This window comes from Neodiprion pinetum, chromosome 4, assembly GCF_021155775.2.
Source record: "Neodiprion pinetum isolate iyNeoPine1 chromosome 4, iyNeoPine1.2, whole genome shotgun sequence".
Lineage (NCBI taxonomy): Eukaryota > Metazoa > Arthropoda > Insecta > Hymenoptera > Diprionidae > Neodiprion > Neodiprion pinetum.
The window spans coordinates 2,487,448-2,504,284 of NC_060235.2; the positions used below are offsets into that span (position 1 = coordinate 2,487,448).

Consider the following 16,837-nt stretch of genomic DNA (forward strand, 5'->3'; position numbering starts at 1 on the left):
TTAGAAACAAAAATTCATATCTCTTTGACAACTGTTCGTTAAAAAATATCTCTCCTCATATTCTTGTAGGAAATCGAACGCTCTACAAAAAAGGTCTCTTACAATTTTTTCGTAAACCTTACCGTTTAAAAGATATCAAAGCTTAAAATTTGATTATTTTAAGAGAAATTTCTGTTTTGCTTATGAATTTTTTTACTCGCTTACAAAAAATTTTGATGAATTGCACAACTCATAGTTTTGTAGGAAATCAACTGCTCTACAAAAATGGTGTCTTATGATTTGTCGATTAAGTTAAGCGTTTAAAAGATATTCATCGTCAAACTTCAATGCATACTAATTTTAACAGTTTTTGATGAATAATTCGAAAAATTTCAATTTAATTTATAAGTTTCACGAAAATTTATTCCAATGTGAGTTCCTAAGAAAAGAGAAATGTTTCAAACTATTTTTCTTTTATTTTTTTAGTTCTATATAATATATATTTTTTAATTTTTAATTTTTAATATATATTTTTATACTATTTTTCTCTTTTCTTAGGAACTCACATTGGAATAAATTTTCGTGAAACTTATAAATTAAATTGAAATTTTTCGAATTATTCATCAAAAACTGTTAAAATTAGTATGCATTGAAGTTTGACGATGAATATCTTTTAAACGCTTAACTTAATCGACAAATCATAAGACACCATTTTTGTAGAGCAGTTAATTTCCTACAAAACTATGAGTTGTGCAATTCATCAAAATTTTTTGTAAGCGAGTAAAAAAATTCATAAGCAAAACAGAAATTTCTCTTAAAATAATCAAACTTTAAGCTTTGATATCTTTTAAACGGTAAGGTTTACGAAAAAATTGTAAGAGACCTTTTTTGTAGAGCGTTCGATTTCCTACAAGAATATGAGGAGAGATATTTTTTAACGAACAGTTGTCAAAGAGATATGAATTTTTGTTTCTAATACTCAGGAAAAAATGCAAAATTGTAAAGCGGAGGACCTTGTTATCAAAATTAAGAGCTCATATTTGGTGAGAATTCTTTAGAGGTATCTAGCAACCGATTTTCAGAGTATAAAGTAAAAAAAAAATACTCATTTTTTTTGGCCCACCCTAATATACAGCTTTACAAACGACCGTAGGAAACTTATTTTGTGATAAACAGTATACTCGGATGATGCAAAATATTCCAACTATCGAAGCAGCGGTCGGTATGCGCTTCGTATTATATGGTAGTAAATTTGTTCAAATATTATTTTATATTCATAGTATAAAAATAATTAAAAACTATCACATTGGAGATTCTGTACTTCAGTATGTACGCAGTTATTTGTATTGTTAAATAGAGATTGGCTGATAGTTGCTGTATTTACAATTTTCTCATTTTATGAATGCAGGAAAAGACTTTAGTTTAGACTAAATATGCATGATTTAGAAGATCTTAATTTTCTTATCGAAATCATGCTTTGAATTTACTTATTATTTGTAAAGCCAACCAATTATCACACGAAATACAACATGCGAGTGCAAATATTATATTTTAGTCTCACTTTCCTTGCCAATATTCTATCACACGTCAAATATCTATTGCCAGTACCCGTGTGGCAGATTTATCTAGCATTCAAGAGAAAAAAAAACACGATTTTCTATAAAGAATGAGCGCAATTAAAGTTACGGTATTGTTTTACCAATAATTGAAAAAAAAGAAAAAAAAGAAAAACGATTGTACATGTGTCTTCTACGAAAACGTTATCGTTGTAGAAAATATTGCATTGAAAAACGTATCCTGCGCAAATAAATTGAAGAAGGCTTTAAAAATTGTTCAGCGCTTCTCAAAAATCGAAATGTCGTTTTTTTTTTTGTTTTTTGGCACGAAATTCCGACTGAGATTTCATTTTCATTTTCATATTTGTCCAACAGTCAGTTACTCTGACGATTTGAACTAATGACTATAAATGCAAATGAAAGTTTTACTTCCTGACTCAGATAAAAAAATTACGTAGTAGTTCCAGCTACGGTTGGATCTGGAAAGAGTGAATCGTAACTCGGAGGTAGATCCTTGTCCTGAACAGGCCGTGTCGTTGGTTCATGTAATATTGGCGCACTGGGAACGTTCGACTGACTATTAACATCTCGTATTCCCAAATCTAAGGGTTGAGAATTTGCACTGTCAACGTTCGGTCCAGCACAGTCAGGAGACCAACATAATTTTTTATGCCTGCGACAAACCCACAAACACGTGAGAAACAATAAGAAGGCAAATATGAGCGTACCCACGGCACCCATGGTCACCTTTGTACCAGAGGTGCCTTCGACAGGTATTTCACAACCAGCCTCATCCAGGCAATTGTCAAAGGCACAATTTTTATAACCATCGCAGTAATAACCTGCCCATATACATGTATTGTTAGTATTTGGTGGGTATTTACTTGGATCGTTCACTTTGTTGCATTCTGTAAAAAAAAAAACTACGTAAGATTCCTATTTTCGTTACTGTTTAATGGAATTGAACAAATGATATCCTTTAGTAAGGATCAAGTCGAAGTAAGTAGAAAATCAAGTTGTCACATAATAAAAAAACACCTTTGTAAGGCGTGTAGACAATGCTAATATCCAGATATTCGCCAGGCAGTAATCTTTGTTTGGAGATTGATATGTGAGTCTCCAATTTTCCCTTGGGACTTTTAAATTCCAATTTTCCAAATTGTATGGAATTTGGTGTTTCCGTACTTTCCTGAGAGCTTTTGTCTCTCTGATTAAATGTGCCGCAGAACTTATGGCTTTTTCCGCTATCTTCCTTGAACTGATAAGATATTTCTGTTAATGTTTCACAACTGTCTTGCGACAAATAGCCGGTGCTGTTGACAATAAAATTAAATTGATTTACCTGAATATAATCTATGCAATTCTTGGTTCCATTATTTGGGTTGGTTCCGTTAGTTCGAAATGACATTTTCTGTATAACGGCGAACAAGCCTATATGACGGTTTGCAGTTTTGAAAACAAATTTGCATGTTCGATCGGCAGTGATCGCAGTCCATCGATCGAACATGTGGTCAGGCTTAATAATCACAGCCGAATCATCAATGTTGGGTAATTCATTGGTTTTTTGTTTGCCTAGACCATGGCAAATATCTTCACTTTCCATCGAGTCTGGAAGTAAATTTAGGTTAGGTACAATTTCATGTGAAATTTCCCGCTAATCGTCTAGTTTACTTTTAGATTCATAATTTTTACTCAGGCAAATACTTACAGCCCGTAATGTACGCGGAAGTATCTGTCGCGATAAGCATTGACAGCACACAAATTATTACTATGATACACAACTTACGCATTTTTAACGAACTGTCAAAGACTAAACGCATGACTAAAACGTCACAACTAAACGCGGAATAATACCCACTTCAAAGTATTATTACATTTCAGTGGGAATACGCGGAAACAGTTTAGAGCTGCGTGGGCTTGCAATGAGTAACTGCGCCCTACTTTGGTAAGGACGGTACCTATACCATCGCTGTCTACTTTACCGACGAGTAGTCGTAAGTTTTGAATAGTATAACCTCTCAATACGAACCGTCAAGTGACAGCTACACGTGGTAGATAAAATTACGGCAAATGATTAAAATTAACAATTTAAGAAACGAACATTTATCCCGCAAGGACGCGAAGCAAATTCAATCAGGTGTTTCATTGGGTTGTCATAATGGAGGAGAGAGGTAATATCGACCTAAACTTCGTTCAGAGACAATTTCTTGCCTGTACGCCAATAAACAAACTGAGATGGAACGTGAGTACATAACTGCTACTTTCTCAGCCTTAATTTTATACTTTAAGGAAGAGTCAATTAGGCTGTAAAAAAAATAGCAGGGGAAGAAAGATAATTTTTTAGCAATTGATGCAAGTTTGCCAAAAGCGCTCTCTGCTCATATTCGCATGAGGAAAATAGTAGCAAGGTAGAATGGTCTATGAATGCACTGAATTAAAGTGAAGCACAAAATCAAATCATGCGACTTACCAAATCTGCCGACCGCTAAGTGCATTTGGCATTTTACTGCAGAGCTGAAATGTGGGGAGAAAAAATTGTAAGCCGATGTTCAACTATCATGAAAGTCTCTCACGACAAAATATGAAAAGAATTTTAATGAGATTGTAATAATCCTTTTTCTATAAGTTATACTATACTGCTTGTAAGTGAAGATTTTTTTTAAATCAGGAAAAACTGGATTGACAAAAAATCTTACCACGTTAACGGCTCTCGACGATTCATTTTTATCCCTCTGCATCATTTCGAAGTATTGTAATCCACTCATGAACAGCACTTGCACTTTGTTCACTTCAATTTCAAAAGATTTGAATGCATGAAATTTATACACTTGTTTAAAGCACTAGACGTGAAGATTTCGATGTTTGAAAACTAGATCACATTCTTGCGCGAAAAACCGTAATTAACTGAATACGAAATCGAAGAGATCCCTTCAATTAACTCGACGCGACAAAAACACTGCAGGCGTCCTGAATACGCGATATTCGTTTGGATGAATTCTTACCATTATTTACGTTGAAACAAAAACAAACGAGGTTTAATACTTGCATATAAACTCCGCGTACACTATAAACAACACGTTCGTAAGGAGAAATCACTTTTTCTCAAGAAGAATAGAAACTTTTCACTTGTATCACATCACCCGGAAACAATCAGCTACGTACCTACTATCTATATGACGCGAAAAAAAGATTCGCGTCACACCAGAACTTGGTTGCATCCGAGTTATATATTTACGAATATAGGTAGTTACGACTTCGTGTTATATATTAATATTCATCAACATTATTTATTGTTCAGTATTCACGTTACTGACAAATAACGAACCGACAAATGTATGAGAAGGAAATAAGATCTATGAATCCGTTACCGATATATTTTAAACGGCACATCGATGGTCAATTTATTTTTATTAGTCACCTCAACGCCAAACTTGCTCAAACTACACGACGCGATGAAGACGTCTTCGACTGAAAACGTATAATTACACCACTCGATTAACACGTCTTCGACTGAAAACGAATAATTACTTACTTTAAGCGCTAATTTTTTACCCGGATCCAATATCTCGAGAGACAAAAGTTTTGTGCATTTAGTAATATCGTAAATAATGATGCGGGTTCGACACCGACACGCACCTGAACTTGCCGACGTTCCGAACTAAACTAGCGCGCCTCGGCAATTGTTTTGGCGGGCAACCTCTGTTAGACGTTCTTTTGTTTATCGTTCGATGATTCTAGAGCGTCGTATACATATCGATTCTCTTCTAATTTCAGACTTGAACGGCTCGCAAAAACGCGCCAATTACAATTCTTTCTAAAACTTTTGCCTTCATTGAATGGGGCTTTCGACCCGCTTGAAACGTACATTCGTCATATGAAATATACGCACATCGATGATATATTTAATTTTTTTTCAGCAAGATTTCAGAAGGCTGATCTTCTATACGGTGATTTAGGAAAATAAATGATTAACTCTCGCATTATCGAATATCACTGTTGCTATTGTCAATTTAAAAATTCAACTTTTAAATTACCCAAAAAATTCAATCAGTCGGGCTTATAATTAGCGTTTTTTATGTCAGAATTTTAGGAACGATACAACTGCAGAGATAATCGAGGCAATGACTCCAGAAATGCAAAGAAAGATTTTAGAAAAAACCGTGAATACCGAACTTGTAAAGAAATATCCGATGAAACGATCTTACCAAAAATCATTTTTGAAACGGCTGATTAACGAGGTTTGCGCAATATTTGTTCAATCATCAATATCAATTCTGGTAGAACGTTAGAGTTGTAATTGACGGAATATTTATTTTTTGTCTATTAGCTGGAAAACCATTGTAACGAAGTCCACGACGAAATGTATAGTACTTATTGTAGTTTGGTATCTTCTGACGATGGAGAGAGTTCGACCCAGTATAGACACTTTTTATACAACGAGAATCCTACTTGTACGAATGCTATCACCTTGCAGGAAAGTGTTAGCATTGTTTCATTAGGCACGACTGGCCTGTGCACTTGGCAGGTAACAATTGGATTAAATCTCGTAAATATTACATAAAAAGTGGCAAATACATATGCAGATATAAAGTAGCAATGCTGTTTCTTACAATTGTTTCAAACCAGGCTGGTTTAGGTTTGGCAGAATGGTGCATGGAAAACAAGGAACTTCTGAGGGGAAGGAAGATACTGGAACTTGGTTGCGGAGTCGGTCTAACTGGTCTTGCCATTATTCGTTCCTGTGCACCAAAAGAATACATATTCTCAGACTTTCATCCTGCCGTTCTTACCATGCTATGCAAGAACATACACATTAATTTTCCAACGGATAACGATTCCCTATCAAATTGTTACGAGGATGAAAGTAACATAAATCTAAAAATGCATCACAATGGAGTAAACATTGATGTTAGATGTTTACCATGGGAAAATATTAACGATGGCTCAAATAAGACTGCATGCATTCCTGTTGACGCTGAAATAATCCTTGCTGCCGATGTCTTGTACGATGATAGCTGTTTCCATAGCCTTGCTTCAGCATTAAACCACCTACTGGCAACAAATGGTACCTACGCAGTAGTCGCTGCTACAATTCGAAATGCAGACACCATATCAAAATTTACAGAGATATTGGGTAAGTAGCCACTGAAGGTATTGCCAAGTGTTTATTAGTAATTTCGTTACGTTTACCACTTACAGGTGTCCATGATCTGGTTTATCATGAAATGAAGCTCCCAAAACGAGAGCACTTCATTCGCACGGATGACACGCCTATTCGAATGATGAAAATAGTAAATTCTTCATTTACCGTTAATGAAGATAATGTTAAGCTGTAAACATGTCATTTATTATTAAGCTCATAACTATATGATACACAGTCATAAATAATAAAATCTTGTGCAAAAAAAATATATGTATATAAAAGTATTAAATAAAAACTGAACTTATTAGCTCAACGACAAACTAAACTTGAGATAATATAACTTAAAACCATTTTCTTTTGTGACGTTTTAGCTTCAATTCAGTCTCATCTACATCCTTGTCGGCATCCTTCTTATGGTTTTTCTTCACTTTTTTTTCTTTTACTTTGTCCTTCAATTTTTCCTTCTTGGTAATGGGCAAACTTTGTGAGTCATTGCTACCGCACATCGTTAGATCAGCCTTACTCTTGGCTGAAATATCAATGGATTGCTATATCATTGAAAATAAGGGATAAATTATATTGGCTAAATATAATAACGATCAACAGTTCGTACCGGCAAATATTCCCATTTGCTCATTGATGCTGCGATCCTCCTCAACTTCCCTGCGACGATCCATCTCAAGGCACTCAACAATTTCGTTACGCCGTTCCACAATTTCCACCAATCTGTATTAGCATTAGATAATGTTACTACTGACTAACACTACGAAATTGATTCGTTACAAGTTGTAGATAGGTATTCTTTTCAAACCTCTGTATCAGCACTTCTTCTCGTTGCTTATCGGAGTCTGTTTTGGTTGCTTCTGGTTGACTCATCAAGCACCGAATTTGATACTCTACATCTGCATGTTCTTCCTCCAGTCTTTGTTGCCTACGGAGTAACATAAGCTCAGCTTGTCTTCTGAACAGTTCATTCTTTTCATTCACTAGTGCAAAGAGTTCCAAAACCAATTCCTCCACATCCACACGTAAGCTTGTCAGTTCTGTAAAAAAAGCTCATTAATTAGACTCAATTTAAATTTAAAATGAGACACAAAAATGGCAGGACCCATCGTTCACAAAAAAATACGTACCTTCATTTTCTTGCCCAGTTTCGCACTTATCCCTGATCAACTGTTCGAGTCTCACACCTTGTTTCTCCAGACCTTGTTGCTGTAATTCAATCTCATCCAGCTCTAATTTTACATCCTTTATGGACATGACTTTTATCTGAAAGTACAGGAATGTTGACAAGAAATTAAAAAATAGAAACCTTATTTGCGATATTACGTAAACAACATTTCAAGATTGGATTGTGACTAACTTACTTTTCTTTTATGCGGAATTGGTCGCGGTGGCGCAGGACCTTTTTTTCTCTTCCATTTTCCCTGAGCACTTTTATCCACAAAGGCTGCAGAGTAGTGTTGACCGCCTTCATCGGTGTCAGGTATGTTGAATAAGCTTTGCCGATTTCTGTTGGTTTCATCTTTACTGCTCTTCTGATCATCCCAAATACCGGATCGTCTCTCCTCCGCATTTTTCTCCTCAGAAGAAAATAGATCTGTGATGTTTTGTGGCGTACTTGTGAATATTGGCGGTGGTGGCGCCGGTTTAGTCTTTCGAATGCGTGGCGTGCGTAAAGGAACATCCTGAAATATTTTTAAGTATGGTAATAAATCACTGCGATTTGAATACATGATCAATCGCGCAAGCTATTGTTAACAACTTACAGTTGCGGATTGTGAATCATCTGGCGATTGTAAAGTAAGGGTATCAAAAGTGGAGGTAGTGGAGAACATTTCCTGAGCCATAGGCGGTGGTGGCGCTGGTTTTTTCTTGCGATAAGTACCACCCGGCGTAATCAATGATCCCGCACTTCCTATAGAAGTGTTAGAAGCATAATGTCCTCCACGATCCAGGGAGGTCTTTCGTGGTACAGGGCTGGGCTCTGGAGTTAGTCTATAAATTAATATTAAACCATCAACTTCAGTAAAAAATAAATACTGGTCAAGAGGTAAAATTTTTAAATGTACACAGATTTTTCAGTACCGAGTAATAAATCAGCTCATGGATTGAATACTCAGACTTACTTCTTTGTTCTTGGCTTCGGCACTGGCGTACCCTTATCAATGTTGGTCCCTGAGTTATCTTCGTCGGTTTCACAATCCTCATCGTCGCTCCAAAAGGGATTGAGATTTATTTGTGGCGCTTGAAGGCGTCGCCTGACTGGAGGCTGCGCACCCTGTGTATTCTCAGTCTTATTAACAACCGAAGAACTGTTGCGTGCAGCTGGACGCGGGGGAACAACTTCCTGGTCATTCTCATTTTCGTCGTCACTACTGCCGAAAGGATTAGTAGATACATATTTATCAGACTTATTATGAACCGCTGCGGGTCGTTGAGGGATTTCTTCCTTGATTTTGCCATCTTCATCACTGTCATCACTTTGAAAGGGGTTCAAGTCTTCTGGGTAATCACCAGAGGTACTCAAATCTACACCCGACACATTAAGTAGACTGGTAGTGTTTTGGGTTTTAGGCACCTGAGCATCCGTCGTATTTATTGTTTCAACACTATCTGTCGACGATTTTGCATCGTAAATTTTGAACGATTCGTGCTCAACTACCTCGACATCATCGGAGGTATCCAGTTGTGAAATCACGGGAGATTTATTTTTCTGTTGTTTCGATATTGGATCGGATTCTTGAGGACTTCCAATATTCCGATCATTTTCTTCCATGTCGACAACTTCCTCAATCTCCTTTTCCCTATCTTTCCTCTTTGTCTTCTTACTCGATAGAACAATATTATTTACAGAAACAGAATTTGGTTCATTTGCTCTCTCCTCGACAACATCTGGCTGTTTATTATTTTCAAAAATCATCAGTCGCTGCTGAACGAGCGAGAGACGCTGTCCAGCAGATTCGCTGATCCGTGCCTCGTCTCCGCGGGCAGCAAGCGTGTCTTTGGTATCCTCGTTACACATTAAACTTTTATTACTATCATCTAAGTCATGATTCGCGGTGGCAGTTAGACGCTGATTACTAACAACATTATTATAGTTACGACTTAAATTACAATCTTTATTATTTACACCGATCTCCTCCTTCACCTCCTCCTCCTCTTCTTCCTCCTCGTTACGCCTCGGGGTCGTCGTCGTCGTGGCCGCGGGTGAATGCGTTCCTTCTCTACCACCTTCTTCAAATCCGCTGACTTCAATCGTCGGATTCGACGACGACCTTGTCGGCGTAAAAGATGAAGAAGAAGTCGGAGATTCGCACATCGGCTCAGCTACAGGCAAACTGCAGCCGAGAAGAACCTCCGATGTTTTATCGTCCGATTCGTCTGGGGTCCGACGTTCGTTATCTGCAGGATGTTGCGGTGATATCTCGTCATTCGCTGGAGTCGTTCGCGGCCGAAGTTCGTTCGTCGTCACTTCGTTGTTGTCCTCGTTTCCGACAAGCAACTGGTTCGTCATAAAGTTCAGCCTGATTTTCGCTACCTCAGAAGTGACGGCAGAATTGCTCGTACGCTTCGAGCTCTTCTCCTCGTCGCTGAGAGCCCGTTTGTAAGTCGGACTCGGAGGCGGACGATAATCGAGCGGCTCTCTTAATCCGGCCGACAACGCGGTCTGGTTATAGTCCTGGTACATAACCGGAACAGTGGAGACCGTGGCTTCCTCGTCCGGGCATGTCTCGCAGCAGTATTGACCCTCCTCGGTCTCGTAATAATTACCAAGGGTTAGCTGATTGTTGCACCTTGCACACCTGAAGCAGGTCCGGTGGTACAGCGAACGCGAGATTACCAATTTCTCGGCGAGGAAAACTGGCAGACCGCAAACGACGCACGGTTCCTTTCTCACCCCCAGACGAACCCCCATCTAAATTAACAAAAAAAAGGAGAAAAAAACCAAGGATTAGAGAGATTTATTATGTATTAATGAACGTCACTATATACTGTGGCGGAGCACATACAATGAGGGGGGGGGGGCACGCAGTGCGTTATTGGAATTTCCCGAAGTCACACGTTCTTTGACGGTTTTTTACATTGGAAATCATGCCTGCACCGTTCGCGTGAAAATGAATCCATCTTTTTTTCTCTCTCTATCGGGCGTATATCTTGGTAGCTAAAAAATATCTAGATTCGTTATGCAATTTTCCTTAAAAATCTGTAACATCATTCGGTTTTCGCAGCTGCACCTGCAGTGTCAGTTACAATCTTTAGGCGAAAATGTAACACGAAAACGGGGGATCTCTAATAGTTTTGTAAAATGAGACGTGGACACATATTTACAATGACATAACGTCTGATAATTCTAACGCTGGCACTTGGAGGCGAGTAATTGATTTAGCGCCAACTCGAAATGAATATATTAATACTACGTCTTGGCCCATCGTGAATTCCAATAAGTTGAAGTCAAGATGAAAAAAAATTCCTATAGACATGGTAAAAAATTGAAACCTTTAGAACAATTAAAATATTGTAAAAAAAATAAATAAATAAATAAACAAAACATGGAGCGAACCTGGGATTCCGAATCACCAGACACGTCACAGTCTGTATCAGGTATCATAACTACCGTTGAATATTCCTCCTCATGCTGCATATCTTCTGAATATGTATAGTATGTTTATACAATAACGATTATTTTTTCATTTAAATATTCCTTTTTCGAGTCATGTATTGTGTGTAAATAATTAACTAGAGCCGAATTTCGTGAAATTAGTCTTATTACTTCAAGGGTCGTTGACATGAAATCTTTTAAATACCGCTCAAATATCAAAGGCAACAAATACGACTGTTGTCCAGTTACAACAAGCGCGAGGAAAAATACGGCGACGCGATAATATTTTTTTATAAAATTATTACAACGCAAGTATGGAGTCCGCACACACTTTATACCAAAAATCAAAGTGGCATCAACGACGTCGCGAACGACACACGCGATACTGAAGTATAAATAGCACCGCGTGGCTTATGACAGGGTTCTCTTCGTTGCCGCTTCCTATGTGCCTAAGTAAGATTATACGGTGAGTACCTAGTAGGAGTGGTGAGGAGAGAAAAGACCCTACGGAGCGGAGGGACGCCTCCTCCCTTTCTCTCTATTTCTTTATTTTCAATGGTAGTAATACCCGACCTGACTGCCGCGCTACGGGAAATTCTTAGAATTACATTGCACAAATACCCACCCACCAAGTACATACCTACCTACACCACCTACACCACCTGCTTACATTTTTCAAGTGTGCATAGAGTCAAGTACCGCCTAATCATCGTCTTTATAGCCCGATATAAGAACACTACTTGGCAATTTAAGTAATCAACGACGTATACACCTAACGGAAACAGTTATGCATACAGGAAACTCATCGTCAAGGAGGGAAAATATGTTTATGAATTATTATTTATTTATTTTTTTTTTGCCAAGAACGGAATATACATTATTTGTTAAAACTTTGACAACATTTTGTGCATACAATCAAATAATGACAATAATTTCATTGAAATATTTCCTCGGAAAATATGGAAGATGCGCAGATCAGACTGTGTAAGTTCTGGAGGCCACAGTTTTTATCTGAAATCAATAGGGTTTCAAATTTTCTTCTACATGAACCCATCTTCTCCCCGAAAAAATTGCTAACTCAGGTGTTTAAACAAAACGGTACAATTTATTGCCGTGTTTTTTTTTTTTTTTTTTTTAAACAATATTACTCCAAATTTAGGTTCATATAGAAGAAGGACATGTCCTTAAAGTAAACTTGAAACCCTATTGATTTCAGATTAAAACCTGTGGCCTCCAGAATCTAGACAGTCCGATGGTGACCTCCGATGGGTGGCAGTTGCAATCTCCCTTATTTTCCATGGAAATACTTTTAAAAAATTACGATGTTCATTTGAATATATGATGTATAAAATGTTCTCAAAGTGTCAATAAATTATGTACATTACTTTATTGCCGGTAAAAAAAAAAAACTCATGAAACTAATTTAAAAAAAAAAATAAAAAAAAACGTCCTAAGCCGGTCTCCCCCCCTCAAATGATCCCTTACTACAAATAACCCTTTAAGTCAAATCTATCAACGAATAGATCTCACGTTACAGGTACGCGTAATATTTGACTCCTAACGTCAATTCTCACTTCTTTGCAACGCCTCTATGTCTAAAATAAAAAATAAAAATTTCTTTGATTTATAATTATTATCGTTATACGCGTGAGAGCGATGAAGTGCAGAACATGTATATGCATAAATGTGAGTATGAGAAACCAATACCGCACCACCATGTATAAATAAACATATAATAAATACCGTAAGGAAGGTGTGACATGCGACGTGAACAGTGTGCGGGATAATAAAGTTGCAGAGAGGTCAGGCGAGTTAAATTTGATAGTGTAAACTGTGAAAATAAAAATAAAATTAAATAATGAGCATAAATTTTTCATTTTTTCTTTCTCTCTGCGTACAAGACAAACTGTATGTACAATACCTGACGTTTACAGTAAAAGTTGTGAGCGAAACAATTAATTTAATAAGCATGAAACGCCGCCGCCGTTAGATGTATAAACATTATAGTGCAGAGTGAGAAGTGAGTGAGTGAGTAAGCAAAAACAATAAACAACAAAGCGATTTACCTTCTAGCAGAATATTTCAGGTTTATATTGCCCCATTAAGTCCAAGCTTTCCTCCTGGAGAACAAAAATAAACAGTGAAGTGTTAAGAATTTCGAATGATAGGACAACGTCGTTACAAATGATCGACAATAGCGAACTGAGAATATCGTATCGTATCGGTGTGATTATAACATATTACACGTATGATATAATGCAACGAACGCATGTATACTAACTCATTACATTATACTTCACACATGCGCTACTACGGTAAAAATAGTAATAATAATAATAATAATAATGATGACGATGATGATGATGACGATGATGATGCTAAAAACGGACAGACGAACAACGAAAAAGAAAATAAAAGACCACAACGTTGTTGAACATACAGTATTATAAGGGTACGAGACAAAAATCAGAATGTAAAAAATCAAATAAAACGATTGCAATTGACGGTGTGAAAAAATTAAAGGACGGACGGATGAATGAATGAATTCGATTTCAACGTTGACGTGAATATTTCTAAATATCGAAGTCTACGTATCTCAAACGCGAAAAAAGGTCTATAGGCCCTATTCTATACACAATTCTGAACCAAAAAGACTGCAACGCATTTTCATTTTATGCAGAAATAAAGAAATGGCATAATCTACGAATTTACTACTGCAATTTTCTAGAATCCATGAAATTTTTTTATTTCTGCGTGAAAGGAAGATGAATTGCCGTGTTTTTGTTTATAATAGCGTATAGAATGAGTCTGTTAAGACCTTTTCCGTGTTTGAAACAAGCGTACTTGAATATTTCAACATATGTACAACAACGTCGAAAACAACCAGGGCACTCCGTCAAAATCGTCTGAGGTAAGAAACGAGACGAAAATCTGTAAATGAAAATCATACAAGTACAATCGTATATAACTCATATATGTACAGAGATAGGGAAATCGAACGACAAAGAATAATAATGTTACGAGGATGCAGAAGACTCGACGGAAATAAAATAATCTCGAAACACGATCCTGCGTATTCGTCGAAATATCTGCAGTCGTTGACAATACTTGGCTCGCAATCAGAACTGCGATAAAGGAAAGTCGTTGGATATATAGCGCACGGTTAACCAGGTGCATACAATACGCTGGCACATATAAACGAACGAGGCAGATTATGCACGTAGTGCATGATGGTAAAATTTTCCGGGGCCGCCGTTGAAAGTGGGCTAATTGTAAAATCGTGAGAATAGCAAGAGTAGCGCATGGCATGAAAGGAGCGGGGAGAGAAGAGGGCGGTTACAACAATATACCCGACTACATAACTGAACAAGCTTCCTTCCATGTGAGTGTCGCCGTCTGTATTACAATCCAAAGTCTAATCCCATTCGATGCCCCATCCGATCATTGGAAAGTTTATAACGCTTATGTACGTTCTTCCGTGGTTTATTGATCATGCGATTGAAAGTCAGCTCGTACATCCGACACGTACCCTTACACCTTGTAATATAAATGAAAGGACGGCGTCTATCCTACGCTGTGGTAAGAACGGAACTTTGTTATAAGCGAGAGAAAATTTGATTTTTGATCTTTGAAAAGAAAAAAAAAAAAAAAAAAAACAGCGAAGATATACGTGATTTCAATTTTGACCTTGAATAACTTTTGGAAATATTTGTGCTATGGAAAAAATTAGAAGACCTTTGTTGCGGAGCAGTAAATTATACCCTACAAAAATGGGAGATTAATGTACCTTCCCCTATTAATCATTAAATGGAAAATTGCTGTCAGGAATCACTAAATATTGAAATTATAACAGACATCTTATTTCCTCTTCCTGCAACTATCAAACGTGTTGACTTTGAAAAAAAACACAAACAAATGGTCGTTTTTTTTTTATTGGACCACCCTAATGTGTACATCCATGGACTGCAGGACAAGAGAATAAGAATGAGATGATGAGGTGATGGAAGAAGAAGAGGAAGAAGAAGGAAAATAATAAGTCAAGAGGTTTAAGCCGGGTTTATGCGTACTCGTTCAGACTGCTAATAAGCGGCGACGAAACTTGTACCGTTATCTCAACATGTACCCACCTAGGTATGTATGTACGCGTATTTATGCAGGTAAGCATTTCCTTTACGGGTATAATAACGCGTTTAAGTTCGTACATTAAGTGAACGGTGGAAATATTTCACCATCAAACTCGTTGTTTTGACCCTGAGGACCGCCAGGTGAGGACGAGGCCTTGTTAGAAATGTTGAACGCCGTTATATTTTTACTACCCAAAAAAAAATAGAAGCGAAGCTTCTTCGTCAGATTCGGTTGATTTAAATCTATACCTATATCGTGAAGATTGAATGTATTTTTTTTTTTTCGTTAAGGAAAATCTAAAATCGTTAAACCACCAGATATTATTACGATAATCTAAGCTTGTAGGAAGTTGTAAATTAAGCAAAGCGTTTGTGAGGGGGGAAAAACAAAAAAAAAAATACAACGACGATTACTGAACCGTGTAAAATTGAAGGGGGATAAGAAGAAGAAGTAAAAGTATAATGTTTATTTTCATAGAATGAAAGAATGAGAATCGTGGTATGAGTATGAGAAGATCCAGGGTATCTCTGCGACATGTAACACGAACCTTAAAACATATGATAACGACGTGAGTTATATGAATAATATGTGAAGATGGTTACGTAATGGCCTGCTGTTAAAAGGGTACCCAAGCATAGTTTATCTTCTTCCCAGCGATATTATTATCATAGAATATAACGAATCGACGCTCAAACGTTTTTCACAAAATAGAAAAATAATAATAGTAATAATAATAATTCCGTGCTATAATATGAATATTTCAGTACCTACTGCAGCGTCGCGACCGGAAGTTCTCAGTCTCGCACAAAGGATAAGAACGGTTCGTTTCAGGCGATTAAACGAGAGAGAGAAAAAAAAAAGAGAGAGAGAGAGAGGAAAGAAAGTAAAAAACAAAAAGAGTCAAGTTGTTGGAACGTTATTGTAAATAGGAATGATCGAAGGTTGATTTATGTAGTTAATATATTTTAAATCATAGACTATTCGCACGTAATAAAACTTACCTTGGGTTGGGGACTACCGGAAACAGACGCGAGCCTCGCGTCGGGTTCTTCCTTGCTGGTTCTTTTAAGCGCCGAACGACTCGGAGATAATCCTGAAAAAGAAGAATTCGAGTATTATTTTTAAGGGTAAAATAAAATAATGTGCTATATACTGTAATAATTCCTTAATTAAAAATACTCTCATTGTTCGATAGTCGTGTTGTTACGATACATCGTAAATGAGAATTATTATTACATCACAAGAGCGAGTTTCCGTCGTTCGCCACTAGATCTATCACTCGCACTAGAGCGTTACGCAAACAATTATTTTTTTTCTCCCTACCAACGCAACGCACATAATTCAACTCGACTCGATTCAAGTCATGTGAGAAACTCCAGATTTTCTTACATTCGGTAAAATAATTATCTACCGCACATACATAATACATAA

The 16,837-nt window shown here is 37.0% G+C and overlaps 3 protein-coding genes across 6 annotated transcripts in view; 1 reads left to right on the forward strand and 2 right to left on the reverse strand.

Annotated features, from left to right (window-relative positions):
- Nucleotides 1–3,455, reverse strand: LOC124216976 (uncharacterized). The gene is made up of 4 exons (XM_046622158.2): nucleotides 3,244–3,455; nucleotides 2,878–3,143; nucleotides 2,574–2,793; nucleotides 1–2,443 (listed from the first exon to the last, which is right to left on the reverse strand). Exons 1-4 carry the CDS (start codon nucleotides 3,353–3,355, stop codon nucleotides 1,986–1,988), a joined length of 1,056 nt encoding a protein of 351 aa, XP_046478114.1. The 5' UTR covers nucleotides 3,356–3,455; the 3' UTR covers nucleotides 1–1,985.
- On the forward strand, nucleotides 2,189–6,871 carry LOC124216975 (protein-lysine N-methyltransferase EEF2KMT). The gene is made up of 5 exons (XM_046622157.2): nucleotides 2,189–3,777; nucleotides 5,618–5,773; nucleotides 5,863–6,060; nucleotides 6,162–6,669; nucleotides 6,735–6,871. Exons 1-5 carry the CDS (start codon nucleotides 3,694–3,696, stop codon nucleotides 6,869–6,871), a joined length of 1,083 nt encoding a protein of 360 aa, XP_046478113.1. The 5' UTR covers nucleotides 2,189–3,693.
- MICAL-like (protein) overlaps nucleotides 6,861–16,837 on the reverse strand; it is a 26,334-nt gene continuing 16,357 nt past the window's right edge. For 2 of the 4 annotated variants that reach the window (XM_046622121.2, XM_046622122.2), the window contains exons 4-11: nucleotides 16,408–16,499; nucleotides 8,808–10,597; nucleotides 8,448–8,676; nucleotides 8,046–8,366; nucleotides 7,812–7,947; nucleotides 7,490–7,721; nucleotides 7,292–7,404; nucleotides 6,861–7,207 (exon numbers count right to left, since the gene is read on the reverse strand). In XM_046622121.2, the coding sequence (XP_046478077.1) occupies nucleotides 7,020–7,207; nucleotides 7,292–7,404; nucleotides 7,490–7,721; nucleotides 7,812–7,947; nucleotides 8,046–8,366; nucleotides 8,448–8,676; nucleotides 8,808–10,597; nucleotides 16,408–16,499 (3,101 nt within the window). In that variant the 3' untranslated portion in view covers nucleotides 6,861–7,019. Of the gene's footprint in view, nucleotides 7,227–7,291; nucleotides 7,405–7,489; nucleotides 7,722–7,811; nucleotides 7,948–8,045; nucleotides 8,367–8,447; nucleotides 8,677–8,807; nucleotides 10,598–13,347; nucleotides 13,402–16,407; nucleotides 16,500–16,837 lie in introns of those variants that run through there. The other 2 variants (XM_046622124.1, XM_046622123.2) reach the window with 2 other exon arrangements.